The sequence below is a fragment of the Hemiscyllium ocellatum genome, chromosome 11, assembly GCF_020745735.1.
Source record: "Hemiscyllium ocellatum isolate sHemOce1 chromosome 11, sHemOce1.pat.X.cur, whole genome shotgun sequence".
NCBI classification, from domain to species: Eukaryota; Metazoa; Chordata; class Chondrichthyes; order Orectolobiformes; family Hemiscylliidae; genus Hemiscyllium; species Hemiscyllium ocellatum.
Window position 1 is genome coordinate 47,992,254 of NC_083411.1, and position 23,731 is coordinate 48,015,984.

General features: G+C 45.8%; 1 protein-coding gene across 1 annotated transcript in view; it reads right to left on the bottom strand.

The window, feature by feature from the left end:
- Positions 1-23,731, bottom strand: part of LOC132820331 (sodium- and chloride-dependent neutral and basic amino acid transporter B(0+)-like) — an 82,387-nt gene that overhangs the window by 51,914 nt on the left and 6,742 nt on the right. The window contains exon 2 of the mRNA XM_060832353.1: positions 6,766-6,919. Coding sequence (XP_060688336.1) covers positions 6,766-6,919 — 154 coding nt within the window. The remainder of the gene's footprint in view (positions 1-6,765; positions 6,920-23,731) is intronic.

Sequence of the window (23,731 nt, forward strand, 5' to 3'; positions counted from 1 at the left end):
GCTCACAAGCCTCCATGGGTTGCATTGCTTTTAGTGTAGAGAAGGGAGGTGGGCATCTTGTTACAGTAGGGAGTACCGCACAGCCAAAAGGATGCAAATGTGCCACAGTATGCTATGTAATGTTCTATATACACCCTATCCATACTCCTCATGATTTTATAAACTATTCTATGGTCACCCCACAGCTCCTATAATCTAAGGAAAAATGCTCCAGCCTATTCATGATTTGGAGGAGCCGGTGTTGGACCTGGGTAGACAAAGTTAAAAGTCACACAACACCAGGTTATATGGACATTACATGGACTGACTGCCTGCACTGACTGCCAGAGTGTCAACACAGATACCATCATTATACAAGGGGACACCACACACCATGTCCACGTCAGGCACTCACGTAACTCAGCTTACATTGTCTATCTTAAACGTTGCAGGCAAGGATGCCCCAAGGCATGGTAGATTGCCAAGATAAAGCCAACACTACGACAATGGACAAATGGACACCACACAACAATCACCAGGCAGGGGTGTTCCCTTCAAGTCAGGGAACACTTCAGTGGTCAGGGACATACGGCCTCAGACCATCAGGTGACCATCCTCCAAGATGGACTTCGGGACAGGCAACAATGCAAAGTGGTTGAGCAGAGGCTCAAAGCCAAGTTCGGTACCCATGAGGATGGCCTCAACAGGGACCTTGGGTTCATGTCACACACCAGTGCACTATACATTCTCTCTCACACACTCACACAGGCCACCTCTCATACACAAGCTCTCTCTCATACACACACACATACACCCCCCACCCCCACACACACATCTTCTCAGGTTTACACCCCATCACACTCACACATTACCAAGTTTACATACACAAACACACACCCTTCTCACATGCACACATACACTCTCTTTTTCTCTCTCTCTCTCTCCTGCATGCGCACACATACAAGTTATTGGGTTGAATTTGAATTTGCAGAATTATATTTGCAGACACATTCTATTTTGCTCAAAAATGCAGATCCGGCAAGCAATCATTTCAGGCAGTCAATCCGTGTATTTTTTTAAAAATTACTTTGGAATTAGAACCAGTCTGACTCAAGATTGGGATACAGACCAACTCACACCTTCAAAGCAATACCTGAGCGGAGATGTCATCTTTTGTTATAAAAGCTCGTTATCTGAAGAATGTGACTTAAAAGAAGTTCTGGGATTTGCATAATAAAGAACTGAAAACTGCAAATCCATTCTCAAAGATGAAAGACTGAATCTAGGTTTGTTCAATATATCATTGCATTATTGTAATCTTTTGTTGTAAATTCTGTCACCTATGGTCCTGCTTCACACTTCTAAATAAACCTGTTGGACTATAACCTGGTGTTGTGTGATTGTTAACTTTGTCCAGCCTGTTCAGCCTCTCCCAATTGATCAAAGCCTCCAGTTCCCGAACATTTCTGCATCCTCTTAAATTTAACAATGACTTTCCGATAGAATGGTGACCAGAATTGGATTTAGTAGAGTATTACACAAGAGGTCTCACCAGTGTCCAGATGAGTTTATTCTAATGATCAACAATGATCATCATAAGACTACACTAAGTGGCCTGACCAATGTCTTGGAGAGCCACAAAGTACATCCTAACTCCTATACTCAATGTACTGACCAATGAGGGTAAGTATACAAAACACCTCCTTCACAATCCTGTCTACCTGCGACTCTGAAGGAACTGTGAAGCTGCATCCCTCGGTCTCTGCTCAGCAGCACTCTGCAAGGCCCTACCATTAACTATATAAGTGCTGCCCTGTTTGCCCTCTCCAGTTTCCTTCCATTTGCCCACAAGCCTGTAGCTTGTTGACTTTGCTCTGAGCAACCTCCGCCTTTGCCACCGGGCACTCTCACCATCTGTTCCCTTCATTCTTATTCCCTCCTGTAAATAACGTCAAAAACACAATTTTCCTTCGCATTTCAGTCCTCAACAAGTTAGTTCACCTTAACTCTTTGACACTACTCGCAGGACTTTACCCCGTTTGGACTACATTACCCATGCAGTCGTTGGACACCCCGCGCTTGAACAAAGCTGTCCAGCAACTTGGTTGTCTGCGACGCCTCATGGGAGTTGTAGTTCTAACGTGCGCTCCCCTCCGCAGCAGCTGGTAGCCAACGACCAGGAGTTCGAATGGAAGCGCGCGAGAGCCCACGAACGACGGTTACGTGGCGCGGCTTGTGTTGTTGGAGTGCATCTGTAAATACCGGTGGGAAGGGGGCGATGGTTTATACACTCCCTCAATCAACATCCTCCTCATTATATAAACTACCCCGATCCTGTCCATCAACTACTTCCAGTGACGGCTCTCCCACAGTCAAATCTGGCCATTACTGCCCTACCCCCCTTGGAAAGTTACAGAGATAGCGGCTGAAATCCTTCTGGTAAAAAATGAGGTCTGCAGATGCTGGAGATCACAGCTGCAGACCTCATTTTTTACTCGAAGATTTTAACCTACTGCGAATCCTCTTACAAGGATGCCTTCCTTGAAGAAGCTCTCTTCCTCCCTCTACAAGGATTTCAGTGAGTCCCTCTCTCACTGCACCCCCCAGGTCATCTCCTCTGCACAGAAGCTCTTCAGCCACGTTCTCAAACAGACTCGTTACCACAGCCACATCTCCTTCCTCAGCACCTGCCTAAGGAACCGACTGATCCCACACGGACTCCGAACTACATTCCAACCAACAAAATTTGGACCCAACCAGGACAACCTGTACCTACAACAAATCCGAAGCCTCCAGCAACAGACCTCCCTCCGGATCCTCCGCTCCACCCTTGCAGCCATGCGTCGCCACTTACACTCCCTGCAATCAGCCCTACCCCAGCTCAGGACAGCACTCTCACAGACCTGCAAAGGACCCCTGCTGTTCTTCATCTACAGAAGAATCCACAAACTCAACAAACAGTTCTTCCTAGCCCTATCAGAGATTAAAGACAGTACCAAAAACTTTCATGTACTTACCCCCACACTCGTGGCCCCTCAACTATTCCAGAATCTTCCACAGGCCTGTCGGACGCCATTACACATGTGGCCTCCACAGCGCCCGCGGCACCAAAGGCCGCCGCCGACCGTGACGTCACTTCCGCCCCCACCGACCTCGGAGCCCCCGCGATCGCCGCCCCTACAACTGCCCCGGTGACCACCACACACACAACCGCTTCCACAATCGCCGATGGACCCGCGACCCACGCGGCCACCGGGAATGACCACCACTCCTCCGTCGCCGCAACCATTTCCGCCCCTCCGGTTGCCGTCGACGCAGCCACTTCCGCCCCCACTGACATCACTAACCTGCAGGAGCACAAATCCTCAGGTTTCCCCGCCCCCACGCCGTCTTTCGTCACTACGCATAACCCCGCCCATAACCCCGCCCCCACGCCATCTCCCGTCGCTTCACGTAACCCCGCCCCCACGCTTATTTCCGTCACGACGCATGACCCCGCCCCCACGTCGAGCAACGTCACCACGTCTAACTCCGCCCCTACTTCGATCTCTGTCCCCGCCCCTAACCCCGCCCCCAGCTCCAGCTCCAGCTCCAGTCCCACACCAGGTCCTAGCTCCCAGCCTTGCCGGATTTTCACCATCCCTCCAGATCTCCCCCTCTCTGAGGATGAAAGATCAGTCCTCAGCAGGGGCCTCACCTTCGTTCCCCTACGCCCTCGGATTAATGAGTTCAACACGCGGCGAGATATTGAACAATTCTTCCGCCGCCTTCGCCTCCGTGCCTACTTTCACAACCAAGACTCCCGCCCACCCTCTGACGACCCCTTCTCCCGCCTCCAACACACCCCATCCACCTGGACACCCCGTGCAGGCCTCCTACCCGCCCTCGACCTCTTTATAGCCAACTGCCGCCGTGACATCAACCGACTCAACCTGTCCACCCCTCTCACCCACTCCAACCTCTCACCCTCAGAACGTGCAGCCCTCCACTCCCTCCGCTCCAATCCCAACCTCACCATCAAACCCGCAGACAAGGGAGGCGCGGTGGTAGTTTGGCGCACTGACCTGTACACCGCTGAAGCCAAACGCCAGCTCGCGGACGCCTCCTCTTATCGCCCCCTTGACCACGACCCCACCTCCCACCACCAAACCATCATCTCCCAGACCATCCAGGACCTCATCACCTCAGGGGATCTCCCATCCACCGCCTCCAACCTCATAGTCCCACAACCCCGCACCGCCCGTTTCTACCTCCTGCCCAAAATCCACAAACCTGCCTGCCCCGGCCGACCCATTGTCTCAGCCTGCTCCTGCCCCACCGAACTCATCTCCCAATACCTCGACACGGTCCTGTCCCCTTTAGTCCAAGAACTCCCCACCTACGTTCGGGACACCACCCACGCCCTCCACCTCCTCCAGGATTTTCGCTTCCCCGGTCCCCAACGCCTTATTTTCACTATGGACATCCAGTCCCTGTACACCTCCATCCCCCATCACGAAGGACTCAAAGCCCTCCGCTTCTTCCTTTCCCGCCGCACTAACCAGTACCCTTCCACTGACACCCTCCTTCGACTGACTGAACTGGTCCTCACCCTGAATAACTTCTCTTTTCAATCCTCCCACTTCCTCCAAACTAAAGGAGTTGCCATGGGCACCCGCATGGGCCCCAGCTATGCCTGCCTCTTCGTAGGATATGTGGAACTGTCCATCTTCCGCAACTACACTGGCACCACCCCCCACCTTTTCCTCCGCTACATCGATGACTGTATCGGCGCTGCCTCGTGCTCCCACGAGGAGGTTGAACAGTTCATCAACTTTACTAACACCTTCCATCCCGACCTGAAATTCACCTGGACTGTCTCAGACTCCTCCCTCCCCTTCCTAGACCTTTCCATTTCTATCTCGGGCGACCGACTCAACACAGACATCTATTATAAACCGACTGACTCCCACAGCTACCTGGACTACACCTCCTCCCACCCTGCCCCCTGTAAAAACGCCATCCCATATTCCCAATTCCTTCGTCTCCGCCGCATCTGCTCCCAGGAAGACCAATTCCAACACCGCACAACCCAGATGGCCTCCTTCTTCAAGGACCGCAGATTCCCCCCAGACGTGATCGACGATGCCCTCCACCGCATCTCCTCCACTTCCCGCTCCTCCGCCCTTGAGCCCCGCTCCTCCAACCGCCACCAAGACAGAACCCCACTGGTTCTCACCTACCACCCCACCAACCTGCGCATACAACGTATTATCCGCCGCCATTTCCGCCACCTCCAAACGGACCCCACCACCAAGGATATATTTCCCTCCCCTCCCCTATCAGCGTTCCGCAAGGACCACTCCCTTCGTGACTCCCTTGTCAGATCCACACCCCCCACCAACCCAACCTCCACCCCCGGCACCTTCCCCTGCAACCGCAGGAAATGTAAAACTTGCGCCCACACCTCCACACTCACTTCCCTCCAAGGCCCCAAGGGATCCTTCCATATCCGCCACAAGTTCACCTGTACCTCCACACACATCATCTATTGCATCCGCTGCACCCGATGTGGCCTCCTCTATATTGGTGAGACAGGCCGCTTACTTGCGGAACGCTTCAGAGAACACCTCTGGGCCGCCCGAACCAACCAACCCAATCACCCCGTGGCTCAACACTTTAACTCCCCCTCCCACTCCACCGAGGACATGCAGGTCCTTGGACTCCTCCACCGGCAGAACACAACTACACGACGGCTGGAGGAGGAGCGCCTCATCTTCCGCCTGGGAACCCTCCAACCACAAGGTATGAATTCAGATTTCTCCAGCTTCCTCATTTCCCCTCCCCCCACCTTGTCTCAGTCGGTTCCCTCAACTCAGCACCGCCCTCCTAACCTGCAATCCTCTTCCTGACCTCTCCGCCCCCACCCCACACCGGCCTATCACCCTCACCTTGACCTCCTTCCACCTATCCCACCTCCATCGCCCCTCCCCCTAGTCCCTCCTCCCTACCTTTTATCTCAGCCGGCTTGGCTCTCTCTCTCTTATTCCTGATGAAGGGCTTATGCTCGAAACGTCGAATTCTCTATTCCTGAGATGCTGCCTAACCTGCTGTGCTTTGACCAGCAACACATTTGCAGCTGAAATCCTTCTGCCTATCAACTATTCACACCGGGATTCCCAGTTTAGAGAGCGGCAACATCCGGGCTGTTCACACTGTGGGGAGGTTACAGCTTCTCCTCACGTCTGCAGGAGTTCCCGCTGGGTGCTCTGGTTTCCTCCTGTAAGAAATGGGGAAGTGTGTTGTTTTCGCAAAAGAGGTAGTGATAGTAAGCTTATGTATAGTGCTAATAAATCGAGTGTAAAGGGCAGCTGCAGACAATGATTAAATCAGCAAGCAATAGGGAAATGTATAATTGGGTACTAACTTTAGTGCATAATTATTCTAGTAAATAATTTCTTTCATCACGATAGTTTAAATAATTTAGTCTCAGCAAAATAGCTGAGATAGCTGAAACACAAATTAGGCAAGAAAAGACACATTGTTAAAATGTATATTCGGGAATGCAAAAGGTCAGTTATTTTTATAGTGCCTGTTTGTGATTGTGTGTTTTTGTTAAATTGCAGACATACTGTTTTTATAATTGAAACTTGTTCACAGTGCTAGTGTGGAGTAAGGGTGGATGGTATAACTGTTGGTGACTGCAGGTTAAAATGCCCTCCCATTCATTGAATGTTATTTGTCAGGCCATTGAATTGTTGTCTTGGTACTTTTCTCTCCCCTGTATTTTGGATTTCATGGCAATACCTCCTCCATTTCTGTAAGCCAGGTACGGGAATCTCCATACATTGCTCAAACCCACAGCAGAACCAATCACTGAGAGCAAGTAGTCAGTCTTCGAGGACCAGTTACCTCGCTCTACATTCTCGTCACCTTCATGCACACGTTCACTGGTGGCAGCCTGGGAAAAACAGAGGAAATAGCTGGTTAAAAACAGAAATTGTTGGAAAAATTTAGCAGGCCTCGGCAGCGTGTGTGTGGAGAAGCAGAGTTTTGAGCCCAGTGACCTTCTTGAATTGACCTACTTGTTGAACTTCCTTCCCACCTATCCGCTCCAACCTGTCACTATCACCCTCCACCTTCATCTACCTATCCTATTCCCAGCTACCTTCCCCCAGCCCCATTACCCCCAAATCCCTCACATTCCTGATGAGCAGGCTATGCTCAAAACGTCGACTCTCCTGCTCCTCGGATGCTGCCTGACTGGCTATGTTTTTCTAGCACCCACGTTTTGACTCTGATCTCTAGCATCTGTGGTTCTCACTTTCTCGCTGCGAGGGTGTGTAGTCCAGGCAATGGTGAGCCATTGGGTTTATAGTGGATGTGGCTGATTTAGCTTTGTCCACCTGGAACCCAAGCAAAATATGCAGTTTCTACCCAGTGGAGTTACAGTGTATTTGATCCCCATTTGCCAGCAATCAGTTTGTAAACTGAACCCTCAAAGAAGTTTTGTCATTCACTACAACTAAAATCCCCAAATCATCCATACCTGTTTTACTTGAGGTTACTGGTTAATGTTCTATTAACTACTCACCATGTCCTCTGGAGCATGTGTTTGATGGTTAGTCTGAGAACCCAGATAAAGTAAATTCTCTTGACGATCCCTCTGGTGGGATTGTAATATAGGTTCCCCAATAGTAAGAGAGAAATTGAGAAACAAATATGCCGGGAGATCTCAGATATGTGTAAGCAGAATAAGGTTGATAATAATTGGAGATTTTAATTTTTCAGCTATTGACTTAGACTACCATTAACTAGTGTTAAAGATTTGGATGGTGAAGAATTTGTCAAATGTGTTCACGAATATTTTCTTTATCAATATGTGAATGCTCCTACTAGAGAAGGAGCAAAACTAGACCTTTTCAGAAATAAGGTGGGGCAGGTGAGTGAAGTAGAAGTGGAGGAACATTTTAGGTCTAGCAATCATAATTCTATTCGTCTCAAAATGGTTATGGAAAAGGATAAGCCTTCCATTAAAGTTCAAGTTTTTAATTGAAGTAAGGCAAATTTTAATGGTATGGGACAAAAGCTTTCAAAAAAATTGATTGGAGTAGACTGCTTGCAGGTAAAAAGACGTCAGGGAGGCGTTCAAGAATGTGATGACGGAGTTCAGAGGTATTTTGTTCCTGTTAAAGTGAAGGGTAAGGCTGGTAATATTAGAAATAATGGATGAATAAAAATGTTGAGGTTCTAGTTAAGAATAAAAGATAATCTTCTTTTAGACATAAACAACTTCGTTCAATTGAATCTTCTAAATCATTATAAAGAGTGTAGGGATATCCCTAAGAGAGAAATCAGGAAGGCAAAGACAGGATATGAGATAGTGTTGACAGATAAAGGTTAAGAATAATCCAAAGAGATTCTACATTAACAGCAAGAGGGTAACCAGAGAGCGGGTAGGACAGCAGTATAGCAAGGCAGCAGTGCAGTTCCATGATGTCACCAGAGCATGATGCTTAGTTATAGATTCTTTCATGGAATGTGGGCATAAGTGTCAAGACGAACAATTGTTATTCATCCCTTATTGCCCTTGAAGTGGATTCCTGGCTAGAAATTTTTTTACAGGCTGCTTATGAACTAGTCAGCCACATTGTTGTAAATCTGGAGTCATATATTTAGATTTTTTTTAGATTAGACTTACAGTGTGGAAACAGGCCCTTCGGCCCAACAAGTCCACACCGACCCGCCGAAGCGCAACACACCCATACCCCTTACCTAACACTACGGGCAATTTAGCTTGGCCAATTCACCTGACCCGCACATCTTTGGACTGTGGGAGGAAACCGGAGCACCCGGAGGAAACCCACGCAGACACGGGGAGAACGTGCAAACTCCACACAGTCAGTTGCCTGAGTCAGGAATTGAACCCGGGTCTACAGGCGCTGTGAGGCAGCAGTGCTAACCACTGCGCCACCGTGCCGCAGGACAGACGCAGTCAAGACAACAGATTACCTTGGGCGGCACGGTGGCACAGTGGTTAGCACTGCTGCCTCACAGCGCCTGTAGACCCGGGTTCAATTCCCGACTCAGGCGACTGACTGTGTGGAGTTTGCACGTTCTCCCCGTGTCTGCGTGGGTTTCCTCCGGGTGCTCCGGTTTCCTCCCACAGTCACAAAGATGTGCGGGTCAGGTGAATTGGCCATGCTAAATTGCCCATAGTGTTAGGTAAGGGGTAAATGTAGGGGTATGGGTGGGTTGCGCTTCGGCGGGTCGGTGTGGACTTGTTGGGCCGAAGGGCCTGTTTCCACACTGTAAGTCTAATCTAAAAAAAGAACATTAGTGAGCCAGATATGTTTTTGTAACAATCAATGGTCACTGAGACTAACTTGGTAAGCGAGATCTATCAATTGAGCTTATCTAACGGAAGGATTTGAATTCCAGAGAATTAGCCAGTTCTCTGTATTGCTAGTCTAATGTCATTACCACTATCTCCCCTTAAATTACTCTCTTTTGTTTACTTCCTCTAGTTTAAAGAACAGTAGTGTATACCAGGGACCTTACCAATTCCTTAAACATTGAACAGTCTTAAACTAAAAATCAGATTTTGTTGTACAAAATGAACAGTATAATTACTCACCTAATTTTACTTACCAAGGCCCCTGCTCATCTCATACTTGCTCCATTTCCCATTTCATGAACTAATGCTTTCCCTATGGTACTCAGCCTTGAGTGCTTTAAAAACTCACCCATCTTATGCAGTTTTTCAATCCCTTGTCAGCTTGAGGTTGAAGATAGAGAAATATAAAGGGTGAGGCGTGCGGTGTAGTAGGGGGTAAAATAAAAGCATCTCCTTCACCTCTCACGAAACTCAGTGTTTCTATTTTTCTTTCTTTTTTTCATGAGACACCGTGAAAGAGACAAGGTGTACAAATCTTTATTCAATTTCCACCACCAGGAAGAAAGGAAACACCCAACTGGCCAGTGACAAGCATTGCCCTTCTTAGAGGACAATGCTATGTGATCAAACAGTGAAGGGGAGGGTAGGGATTAAATAAATATAGAGTTGGAAGGTGAAATAATAAACTCCACTCCCTGTGGTGCCCACCTCTCCCTGAACAGCTCAAGGATGTTGGTGGACACCACGTGCTCCTTCTCCAGAGAAACCCAGGCTCTGACATAGCCACGGAAGACAGGAAGGCAATCGGCCCTTACGACTCCCTCCACAGCCCGCTACCCGGACTGGTTTATGGCCAGTTTGGCCAGGCTCAGGAGCAGACCCATGAGGAGGTCTTCAGACCTGCCCCCCCCCCCTCCTCCGTACTGGGTGCCCAAAGATCAGGAGCATGGGACTGAAGTGCAACCAAAAGCAGAGGACGGGGTTTTTAAGAAAATCAAAAAGGGAGTGCAAACACCCACACCCAATATATACATGGTCCATGGACTCCACAGCACCACAAAACAAGCAGTTGAGTTGGGAGTCCATGAACCACTGCAATCTGCAGTTACAAGGGACTGCTGCATGCAGCACCCTTCACTCCAGATTCCCGAGAGAAAGGGGGAGGACTCCCACATTGAGAGCCTTCCACTGGGGATCCCCACTGCCTAACTCAGTGTTTCTGCTCTGCATCAGAGCATTCCATTCCATTAACTTGTCTTATTTATTCTATTGAGGTTCAGATCAGTCTCTTATTAAGCACTTATGCAAACCAGTTAAGTCAAAGTCATACAGAATGGAAACAGACCAGTCTATTACTTAATTGGCTAGTCTCATTTGCTGTGCAGCAGTGGCCTTAATTTGGTTGACTTGCCCTGCCATGATCGAATGGAAGAGTAGATTCAATGGGCTCCCCTCCAACTCTATTTTGATTTAATCCCTGTCCTCCCCTTCACTGTTTGTTCACACAGCATTGCCCTTTGATGTGAAGGGCACTGCTTGTCACAGGCCACTCGGGTGCTAAAAGAAAAAAAAAGAAAAAGAAAAAAAAGAAAAGAGAATAGATTCAATGGGCTGAATGGCCTGATACTGCTAATATATCTTATGGTCTAATGGCCATATCAAAGAGATTTCAAACTTAAAAATGCTAACTTTAAGTCAAGTGCCAAATTGCACACATGTTTTGCACTTTGTGCCATAGCACCAGTTAGTGGCAAACAGTACTCACTAGTATTGAGTTACTTTCAAAAGTCATTAAAATATGATGTCTCGGAATCTTTGCTGCTTCTCCTAATTCTTGCATCATCTCCTGGACATCATTCCAGCCTCCCACAGGAGTTGGTGCTCTGGTCAATGAGAATTTTTGAAAGGAGGTCACTCACTCTGAGGAAACAGACAGGACACTGGCTGCAGGAAAAGAGAGAGGGGGACACAAACTGCTGACACACTACAGAAAAATATTGAATGCATTAGGAAGAAGTAGTTTATGAACTAAATTTGCCTGATTCCAAGTACTTGTCTGAGCCAGTTGAAACCGTTTTGTACTAACCAAATTCTGCTCAAAGCAAGGAAAATGAAGTAATGCAAAAGCCCATTTGACAAGGAGTAATGGACCAGGGCTGTTAAGGTATAGGCATGCGATATGTGAATGAGCCTGAGCCAATGGAGAAGATATTGACATTTTGAAAGAGATAAGGAAAGAAATAAGAAGATGACTGTTGGCCGTGGAGTCAGGGAGAACTTCAGAGATCGACCATTGCAGAAGTGAACCCGACATCAAGAACACGATGATAACATCGAGAGAGAGAGAGGGTGAGGGAACAGAGCGCCTGGTCAGCGTCCGTCATCAGCAGCTATTCTGCTCAGGTATTAGCTTTTGTATACTGTGACTAGTTAGAGAGTGCCAGAGTAGCTGAGAGGGTGTACAATTAGGTTATACCTTTTGCTTTCTGCCAACAAATGTATAAGCTACACACATGTATTGTCGAAGACAGTAATAAAGTGACTTGTGAGTTACAAGAGAATTGACTTGTGTCCCATCTGTACAAGCCAGTAACGGGAGCCCGCGATTGCCAGGCTCCAACATGTTTTGTCATCCCTGTATGGGCAAAAGGGTAAGTCTCTCCACTGAGTCAGTGGGAGACTCAAGTTAAACCAAATTGTCAAGGTACAGAGAGAAGAGGAGCTCGTGGTTCGAGGGAACATCTCTCAGCTGAGTCAGCGGGAGACTTGAATCAGACCAAACAGGAGGTTGGGGTTAATTCGTAGCTACTAATATATGATCAGTCAGGAAGGAGTGGACTGCCCTGATTGGATGGGACTCCTTCAGAAATATGTAATGGGGAAGTGGCCGCAGTACAACGAGTATGCAGGTCACCCTAGAAAACCCGCTGCGGAAGGTTGCCCAAATGAAGATCTCAGACAAGAAATTTAAAACTGTACAGAAGGCAGTAGCGATCTAATGGAGGGTTTTGAGAAGATTTGTAGCTCAGGTTGACGTTGTGGATGTAGATTTGCTCACTGAGCTGGAAGGTTTATTTCCAGACTTTTTGTCACCCTAATAGGTAACATCTTCAGTAGGCCTCAGGTGAAGCACTGTACAAGATTTCTGCTTTCTATTAATATGTTTGGGTTTCTTTGGGTTGGTGTTGTCATTTCCTGTGGTAATGTAATTTCCTGTTCTTTTTCTCAGGGAGTGGTAGATGGGATCTAACTCTATGTTTTTGATGATAGAGTTCTGGTCAGAATGCCATGCTCCTAGGAATTCTCTTGCATATCTCTGTTTGGCTTGTCCTAGGATGGATGTGTTGTCCCAGTTGAGTGGTGTCCTTCCTTATCTGTATGTAAGGATAATAGTGAGAGAGGGTCATGTTGTTTTGTGGCTAGTTGGTGTTCATATATCCTGGTGGCTAGATTTTTGCCTGTTTGTCCAATATAGTGTTTCTTACAGTTCTTGCATGGTATTTTGAAAATGACATTAGTTTTTCTTGGTATCTGTATTGGGTATTTCAAGTTCATTAGCTGCTGTTTTAGTGTGCTGGCGGGTTTGTGGGTTACCATGATGCCAAGGAGTATCATGAGTAGTCTGGCAGTCATTTCTGAGATGTCTTTGATGTAGGGGACTCCTATATCACACCACGTGTAGTGTCTCCCACCCGCACCCCTACTCTAACCCAAAAAAAGGACTCTATGGTGTGTTGATAAGGTCAGGCTTTTCTATTTCTTCTGTACTGTGTGATTGGTTAAAATTTACTTTGGTTTGTTGTTATTTAACTATTAGATGGTTATTTGAAAAAATCAATAGCAGAAAAGTATTAGAAATGATTTAACTCCTAAGTTTATATACAGTAATTCACTAACTAGAGATGGCTTGGCAGGTGATGTACTGTAGCTGTGTGAATTGGGAGCTGTCTGATCCCATCATGTACGGCAGTGACCACATCTGCAGCAAGTGTTGGTTGCTGCAAGAACTCCGGCTCAGAGTTGATGATCTGGAATCTGAGCTTCAAACACTGTGGCACATCTGAGAGGTGCAGATTTACCTGGATGCTTTGTTTCAGGAGGCAGCAAGGTAGATAAAGTAATTCAAATTCAGTTAGTGGTCAGTGTCAACAAGATGTGATTGGAAGTGAGGCAAGTAGGGGGATCTTGAGTTCAGGAAAGGAGGACTCTCACCTTTTGACCTTATCCAACAGACACGAGATTCTTGCTCCCTGTACGGATGAAGAAAAGGGCTGTGGGAAGATGAGCCAGCTGACCATGGCACCATGGCGCAGAAGGCCATTCAGGAGGGTGGAGAAAAAAGATAAGTGTAGTTATAGGGGATTCCATAATTAGGGGGACAGATAGTATCCTTTGCAAGCCAGATGATGTGTTGCCTACCTGGTTCCAGGGTCCAGGACATCTCTGACTAGCTTGCAAGGATATTGAAGTGGGAGGGGGAGGATCCAATTGTTGTGGTCCATGTTGGGACTAACAACATTAAGCATGCTAGGATGGAGGACCTGTTTTGAGATTATCAAGCACTAGGATCGAAATTAAGGAACAGGTGCTCAAGGGTCATAATCTCTGGATTACTACCCGAGGCACGTGCAAATTGGCTGAGGGATAAGAAAATTAGGGAAGTAAATACGTGCCTAAGGGAGTGGTGTGAGAAAAAGAGGTTCCATTTCATGGGGCATTAGCATCAGTTTTGGAACCTGAGGGACCTATACCAATGGGAGGGTCCCCACCTGAACTGATCTGGAACCAGTGTTCCAGCAAAAAAAGATAAATAGGGTCATCACTAGGACTTTAAACTAGTGAGTCGGGGGGTTGGGTGGGAAGGGAAAATGACAGGAAGTATGATGTTAAATATAAAGGTAAACAGCAGGTTAGCACATGTGCTGATAGGCGTAGTAGAGAGGCTACCAAATAATATCAGATTGGAGCGGGCAATAAACAAAGTAATAAGCAATGCCTGTAAAAATGGTACTGCAATTATCAAGGGGGATTTTAATTAACATATAGATTGGTCAAACCAGCTCAGTGAGTGTAGCCTTGAGGACGAGTTCATTGAGTGTATCCGCAATTGTTTTCTGGAACAGTATGTAATGAAACAGACGAGAGAGCAAGCTGTCCTAGATCTGGTCCTGTGTACTGAGACAGGAATAATTAATGACCTCATAGTTAGGGGTCCTCTTGAAAGGAGTGATCACAGTATGGTTTAATTTAAAATACAGATGGAGTGTGTGAAGATCAAATCCGATGCCAGGGTGCTCTGCCTGAACAAGGGGAACTATAATAGAAGAGGGAGGACTTGGGTAAGGTAGACTGGAACCAAAGATTTTATGGTGACACACTTGCTGAGTAGTGGAGGACTTTGAAATAATTTTTCGAAGTGCTCAGCAAAAATATATTCTAGTGAAAAGGAAGGACTGTAAGAAAAGGGGTAATCTGCCATGGATGTCTTTGGAAATAAGGGAGGCTATCCATTTAAAAGAGAAATCATACAAAGTGGCCAAAGACAGCATGAAAAAAGATTAGCATTGCGCTTTGATGTGAAGGGCACTGCTTGTCACTGGGCACTCAGGTGTTTTCCTATCTTCCTAGTGGTGGAAATTGAATAAAAATTCATGCACTTTGTGTCTCTCACTGTGTCTCACATCTGCACGCACACACCATGGGAGCTGGGGAAAAATAAGCACTACCGCAGTTAGGCGGTAGTGTGGGGGTTAATTAAAAAAACAGGAGTGTTTAAAAAAACTAAAAAAAAGAAGAAAAAATAAAAAAGACGCGAAAAAGAAGAGCAGCAGTGTCAGAGGTTCCATTTACTCTTACAAAAATGAAAAAAGAAGATTGGGAAAACTGTAAAGGTCAACAGAAAGCCACAGAAAGCACTATAAAGAAGCTCACAAAACACCTTTATAATGGGATTATTAGATATTTATTATTACGCAGCATTTGATCTGCAAGAGACAATATTTTTGATGGCTCCTTGATATGCTCTTGATGGCTCTTTGTCACAGAAATTTGAGGGTGCATACATGAGGATCAGTGGTCGGCACAACATAATGGGCTGAAGGGCCTGTTCTGTGCTGTACTGTTCTATGTTCTATAAAGAAAAGTAAGTTGGAAGATGAGAAAAAACTAGCACAGAATATAGAGACAGTTAGCAAAAGTTTCTATCAATGTATAAAATGAAAGAGTGGTTAAAGTAAACTTTGGTCCCTTAGAGGATGAGAATGGGGTATTTAATTATGGGAGATGATGAAATGGCAGAGGCATGAACAGATAATTTGTATCAGTCTTCACAGTAGAGGACACTAATAATATGTCAATAATTGACAAAGAGATGAATGCATGCGAGAGCGTGCAAAGAATCATTATTACAGAAGACGTAGTGTTGGGCAAGCTAATGGAGTTAAGGATGGATAAGTCTCCTGGCTCAGATGGAATGATCCCAAGGTACTAAAAAGAAATGGCGGGAGAAAATACCAGGTGCACTGGTGGTAATATTCCAAAATTCGCTGGACTCTAGGGCAGTCCCAGCAGATTGGAAAACAGAAAATGTGACGCCACTGTTTAAAAAGGGAGATAGACAAAAGATGGGGAATTATAGACCAGTTAGCTTAACCTCTGTAGTGGGGAAGATGCTTGAGTCTATTAGTAAGGAAGAAATAGTAGAGCATCTCGATAGAACTTGTCCCATTGAACAGACACAGCATGGAATCATGAAGGGCAGACCATGCTTGACAAATCCTTTGGAATTCTGTGAAGACATTACGAGCAAGGTGGACAATGGGGACCCACTGGATGTGGTGTACCTAGATTTACAAAAGGCCATAGACAAGGTGCCGCATAAGATAAGGATGTATGATAATAGGGGTAAAGTATTTAGCACAGATAGACGATTGGTTGACTAACAGGAAACAAAGCATGGGGATAAATGAGTGCTATTCTAGCTGGCAATCAGTGACCAGTGGTGTGCCTCAGGGATCAGTGCTGGAACTGCAATTATTTACAATTTATATAGATGGTTTGGAGTTGGGGACCATGTTTAGGGTGTCAAATTTGCAGATTACACTAAGATGAGTTGCAGAGCAAAATGTGCAGAGGATTGTGAAACTTTGCAGAGGAACATAGATACATTGAGTGAGTGGGTAAAGATCTGACAGATGGAATCTTAATAAATGTGATGTCATACATTTTGGTAGAAGTAACAGTAAAAAGGATTATTACTTGAGTGGTAAAACATTGCAGCATGCTGTTATGCAGAGGGAGCTGGGTGTCCTTGTGCATGTATCACAAGGTTGGTCTGCAGGTCCTACAGATATTAAGAAGGCAAATGGAATTTTGTCTTTCATTGCTAAAGGGATTGCGTTTAAGAGCAGGGAGGTTATGTTGTACAACCTATGCAAGGTGCTAATGAGGCCACGCCTGGAATACTGTGTGCAGTTTTGGTTTCCTTACTTGAGGAAGGATGTCCTGGCACTGGAGGGGATGCAGAGGAGGTTGCTTCTGGAGTTGGGTGCAGTGGGTGTTGGCTTATATGGGGAGAGTAAATAGATTGGGATTGTATTCATTGGAATTCAGGAGAATGGGGAGGGGATCTTATAGAAACATTTAAAATTATGAAGGGAATAGATTAGAACTAGAGAGCATGCTTCTACTGGCAGGTGAAGTGAGGACTAGAGGGCATAGCTTCAAGATTAGAGGAAGCAGGCTTAGGACTGAATTCAGATGGAACTTCTTCACCCAGAGGGTTGTTAATCTATGGAATTCCTTGCCCAGTGAAGTAGTTGATACTAGTTCAGTAAATGTTTTTGAAGCTAAGTTAGTTTTTTTGAACAATAAGGGAATTAAGGGATGTGGAAAGAGCAAGGCTAAGTGGATCTGAGTCCACAAAAAAATCAGCCGTGATCTTATTGAATGGTGGAGCAGGCTCAAAGAGTCAGATGGCCTATTTCTGCTCCTAGTTATTATGTTCTTATGTTATGAGACGCTAACAAAGTTCTATAAAAGGAAAGCTGATCACCCCACCATGTTCACGGCACATCTTTGGGCAGTGTTTCAGGGTTTCTATGGCACAACCTCCCATAGGAAGCATCTGAAACCGGTTAGGAACCGATGGCTGAGAACGCTGGTATTGAAGAGTCAAGGAGGGTGTTAGAACATTTTGATTCCATTGATAACATGTGTACAGAGGTCTGGGTGATCAGGAAGATGGTTAGAGCATGGGAAAAGGAAAACAAAATTACACAAGGCCTCTCAGGTTAGGATGATGCCCGTCAAAGATCAGGCAATAGCCTGGAGAAATGAAGGGGATGGGCCTGCTCAGAGGGAAGACACTGGGAAGAAGTAGATGTACAGGTAGAGGAACCATTTCAGGAACAGGACACGTTCAAAGCAGGGCGTCCAAGTGCTGTAACTGTGGCCAAGATGGACATTTTCCTAAAGAATGCCCGAACCAGAGACATGAGAATGCAGGCTAGGTGGGAGGCCAGCCCCTACCCACAGAAGGACTGAACAGACCCAACCTTCAATGTGATATGATGGAGATATTACTATCTCTTCGGGATGTACCCAGAACTTTAGTGATGGTTGCAGGTTTCTCAGTCATGGGTGTGTGATGCGCTGTGGGATAAAACAGGGAGACCCACAGTGAATAGTATGGTCGGAGACCACCCTTTTAGATTCCTTTGGGACACTGGGGGATCCCGAAACAATGTTCATACTACCCAGATCAATGATGCAGATTGGAAAATTCAAAGTAAAATCATTCTAAGCGGATTAATGGGACATTCACAATTAGGACATGTGAGGGTACTGTTGGAAGTCAGTGTGGGAGGGGTAGTATTAAAGCATTCAGTAGTCCTTATTAAATTACCTCGAGAACAAAAACATGTTTTAGGGAGCAACTATTGTGGTCAAAGTGGAACTTTGTTTTGGTCCCGTTAATTGCATGATTTGCTAGTAGTGTAAACTGCACTTATCCCAGTGGGGTTATCAGGATAGGATATGCACGGTCAGGGAAATGTTGATAAAACTAAGGGAGATGAGTGACAGTTATGAAGTGCAACGAATCATTGTATGGCAGTATTTGCCCGACACATACATGACTGCAGGAGTTTGGCCAAGAATGTGTTTATATAGGGTCCAGACACCGTAGCAGTATGGTTTTCCTGAAACAGGCAGAAGAAGAGGTAGGCAAGGTGATACAGAATTTGCTGCAACAAGGGATACTGAGACCTGTAGCTCCCACTAACAACTCACCTATTTGGCCAGTTACTAAACCAGACAGTAGCTGGCAAATAATGATAGACAACCAAACATTGAACAAGACCACCCCGTTTACAGCCTCCACCATAGCAACTAACCCGGAGATCGTAGTCAAGCAAAATGGGTCACCGTTTTGGATGTAAGTAATGTGTTTTGGTCAATTCCACTGGAGAAACAGTACCAATATAAATCTGCATTTACTTTCCAAGACCAGCAATGTCCATTGACTGCCCTGCTACAGCGATTTCCTAATTCCCTGTCCATATTTCAACAACATCTAAGGGAAGGGTTAAAAGATTCTCAAGACATTCATGTTTAGTGTAGACAACTTGCTTCTACAAACCGAAACTGAAAAGGAACACTATCAGCTGCTAATTGAATTACTGCAATTGTTGCATGAGTTGGGTCTGAAAGTGAACCCTAAGAAAGCGCAGGTATGATGCAGGACATTACTTATCTGGGAACGATTCTGTCATCGGGGAAAAGAGAAATGGACAAACGAAGAGTCGAGGCGATCAGCAGATTCCTGTTCTGTGGGATGTCAAAGGGTTGAGATCCTTCCCAGGCTTAGTGGGGTCTTGCAGAGACCACATTGACCACTAAACCAGCCCCACTATGGAGTTATTAAAATGGATTGTGGCGTGCGAGTGGAAAATGGAACACAGACAAGCCCTTGCAGCTCTAAAGCAAGCACTACCTGCCATACCTGTTCTGAAAACCCCAAATCCAACTGAGCTGTTTGCATTGGAGGTAGCCCTCACAGGTACCACCATTTTCACATGTTCTGTTACAGGAGATGCAAAGGAAGTTAAGATCGGTAGCAGACAACTCACACACACTGTCACTGGTAGAGCAGAGTACACAGTATGTGAAAAACATTTGTTGGTTGTTTCTGGGCAGTGCAGCATTTTACCTACATAGTACGACTGAACCCACTTGTAATTATTAACAGAACATACCTCAGCACAGCGACTATTAGAGAGAAGGGTTAAAGATAGTTCAGTTAGCTGAAACAGATTGGCTCGATGGACACTTGCTACAGGGAGGGAATATCACCTGCGAAAGGAGTAAAAACCATCACTATGTTAGCAGACAACTTCACACATCAGGGATGAAAACACAAGTGTCAACTGACGGCAGTAAATGATCCCAAGGGCCTATTTGTATCAAAGGGGACCTGAAAGCAGAGAGGCATAACAGATAATCCATCAATGGACCAAACACACTAAAATAATTAGAACTCTTCCTGATAAAACAAAGGACTGGTTCCAGGACCCCAGGTTGTGGGATAGCTTCTTGAATGGGGGATCCAATGTTCAAATACATCTGTGGATCAGAATTCTGTCACATGTTGCTGTGGTAGTGAGTCTATGTGCATTAATAATTGTCATACCCAATGTATGTCAGCTTAGGAGGTAGACAAATGAAATTGCAGAGATTGAAGGTTGAGGCTGTAATGAAACAGAAGGAATATTATGAAAACACTGAATTAAGTTATATGCACATTATTTCTTCATACTTGTATTGCATGTTCTCTTTATATTATTATATTTTTCTTTGGTGTTCTGTATATGTTATTTTCTCTATTTTGCTATAACAATATTACACAACACATGCAACACATTCAATGTGGGATACTGACAATTCCAGGAATGGTCCACAGAAAGAGACAGAAAATGATCCTAAAATAAGTATCTTTGGATAAAAAGGGGAGAGATGTTAGCCAGTGGCTGCAGGAAAAGAGAGAGAGGGATACAAGCTGCCTACACATTGCAGAATTACTGGCATGTAGGAAGACGCAGCTTGTGAACCAAAATGCCCTGAGTCCAGGTACTGGTGTGAAGTTGAAACAGGTTTATACTAACTAAGTTCTCTGGAAAGATGAAGTAATGCCAAAGGGAGATGAAGTAATGCAAAAACCTTATTTGGACAAGCTGCCCAAGTCGGTGGGTCAGAGCCAATAAGGTAAAGGCATATGATAAGCCTGAGCCAATGGCGCAGAGACAGACATTTTGAAAGGAAAGGAATAAGAAGACAACTCTTAGATGTGGGGCCAGCAAAAACTACAGAGACTGACCATCACAGAACTGAACCCTATGTCAAAAACATGGTGCCAACATTGACAGAGAGGCAGGGAAAGAAGCATCTGGCCAGGGTCAGCCCTTGTCATCATCAGCAGCTATCCAGCGTGGGTATTAGCTTTTATATTTTGTGATTACTCCGGAAGTGTCAGAGGACCCTAGTGAGTTACAAACAAGTTCCAGCTTTTGGTTTATGCCAACAAGTGTTTCAGTTACACGCACTTATTGTCTAACAACATTAATAACGTGACTTGTGAGTTATGAGAGAATTGACTCTTGTCCTCTCTGTTCAAGCCAATAACCGGAGCTGGCAATCACCGGGCTCCAATAAGCAGCAGAGGACTTATACACACCATCCACCATCTCAGATACACACAGCTCAGTGAGACCAACAAGGAAAGGTGTTGGCTTATGATCTAATGAGTCACACATCACAAATGAGCAAGAATGGGTGTTGGACAGAGGGACAGTAATGAAGGGTCCCCATGAGAGGGTCCAGGCCTTTCCAGGCTCTGCTCAGTCAGTGTAGATGTAGAGACTCATTTGAAGTTTTGACAACCTTTCTGGCTGCACTGCACATCACCAGAGAGAGATTGAAAGGGTTCACCCCTGAAATGATTGGCATGATGTCTCAGGCCTTATTGGTTTAATCTGCATGGAGCATCCAAGACAACAGGTAACTGAGGGTACAAAACAGAAATTACTGGAAATGCTCAGTGGGTCAGGCAACATCTGTGGAGAGAAATCAGAGTTAGCCAGGGAACAAGGTGGTGTCTTAAAGTGGCACGCAACTGGAAGCTCAAGGTCATTTTTGCAGGGAGAATGTAGACGTTCTGCAAAGCGTTCACCCAGTCTACACTTTGTTTCCTCATATAGAGGAGACTGTTTTTTGAGCAGTAAATGCAATAGACTAGATTGTGGGAGGTGCAAGTGCTGCTTCGTCTGGAAGATATGTTTGGGCTCTTGGATACTGAGGAGGGAGAAGGTAAATGGGCAGGTGTTACACCTTCGACTGTTGCAGGGGAAGGTGCCATGGGGCTGTGGGAAGGTGTTGGGTGAGAAGGAAGAGTGGACCTGGAGGAAGCGATCCCTGCAGAAGGTAGACAAGGGGAGGGAATATATGTCTGACAGTGGCATCTCACTGGAGGTGGCGGAAATGGCACTGATGATCTTCTGATGGGATGGTAGGTAAGGATATGGGCATCCTTGTTGCTCTTGTGGGAGGGAAGAGTGGGGGTGAGGGAGGAAGTGCAGGAGATGGGTTGGACCCATTTGAGAGCCCTGTCGACAATGGTGTTGGGGAATCCTTGGTTCAGCAAGAAGGTAGACATTTCTAAGGGTCCCTTGTTGAAGTTGGCCTCATTAGAACATATGCGATGGAGATGGAGGAAATGTGAGAATGGAATATAGATTTTACAGGAAACAAAGTGCAAGGATGTATATTGTGGGTAACTGGAGGAGTAAGTGGGCTTATTGTGGATATTAGTGGCTAGTTAATCCCTAGAGATAGAAACAGAGATGTCAAGGAAGGGAACCATAAGACCATAAGAAATCTGAGTGGAGATAAGGCCATTCAGTCCATTGAGTCCACTCCGCCATTCAATCATGGCTGATGGGCATTTCAACACCACTTACCCACACTCTCCCCGCATCCCTTAATTCCTTGTGAGATTAAGACTTTATTGATCTCTGCCTTGAAGACATTTAACGTCCCGGCCTCCACTGCGCTGCATGGCAATGAATTCCAGAGGCCCACGACTCTCTGGCTGAAGAAATGTCTCCTCATTTCTGTTCTAAATTGGCCCCCCTCTAATTCTAAGGTTACACCCATGGGTCCTAGTTTAACCACCTTTGGAAACAATTTCCCAGCATCCACCCTTTCCAAGCCATGAAGTAAGTTTTTATTAGATCTCCTCTCAATCTTCTGAACTCTAATGAATACAATCCCAGGAACCTCAGCCGTTCATCGTATATTAGGCCTACCATTCCAGGGATCATCCATGTGAATCTCTGCTGGAAACACTCCAGTGCCAGTATATCCTTTCTGAGGTGTGACGCCCAAAACTGGACACAGTATTCCTAATGGGGCTGAACCAGGGCACTATAAAGTCTCAGTAGCATATCGCTACTTTTACCTTCCAACCCTCTTGAGATAAATGACAATATTACATTTGCTTTCTTAATCACAGACTCAACCTGCAAAACAACCTTTAGAGAATCCTGTACTAGCTCTCCGAGATCCCTTTGTACTTTGGCTTTATGAATTTTCTCACCGTTCAGAAAATAGTCCATGCCTATGTTTTTTTTTCCAAAATGCAAGGCCTCGCATTTGCTCACATTGAATTTCATCAGCCATTTCTTGGACCACTCTCCTAAACTGTCTAAATCTTTCTGCAGCCTCCCCACCTCCTCAGAACTACCTGCCTGTCCAACTAACTTCGCATCATCGGCATACCTGGCCAGAATACCCCCAGTCCCTTCATCTAGATCATTAATATATAATGTGAACAGCTGCAGCCCCAACACTGAACCCTGCGGGACACAACTTGTCACCAGCTGCCATTCCAAAAAATAACTTTTTATCCCAACTCTCTGCCTTCTGTCAGACAGCCAATCCTCAAATCATGCCAGTAGCTCCCCTCAAACACCATGGGCCCTCACCTTATTCAGCAGCCTCCTGTGAGGTACCTTATCAAAGGCCTTTTGGAAGTCTAGGCAGATAACATCCACTGGATTTCCCTGGTCTAACCTACTTATTATCTCTTCAAAGAATTCTAACAGGTTTGTCAGGCACGACCTCCCCTTACTAAATGCATGATGACTTGTTCTAATCCGACCCTGCACTTCCAAGAATTTAGAAATCTCATCCTTAACGATGGTTTCTCGAATTTTACCCACAATCGAGGTTAGGCAAATCGACCTATAATTTTCCATCTTTTGTCTTGATCTTTTCTTGAACAAGGGGGTTACAACAGCAATTTCCCAATCGTCTGGGACT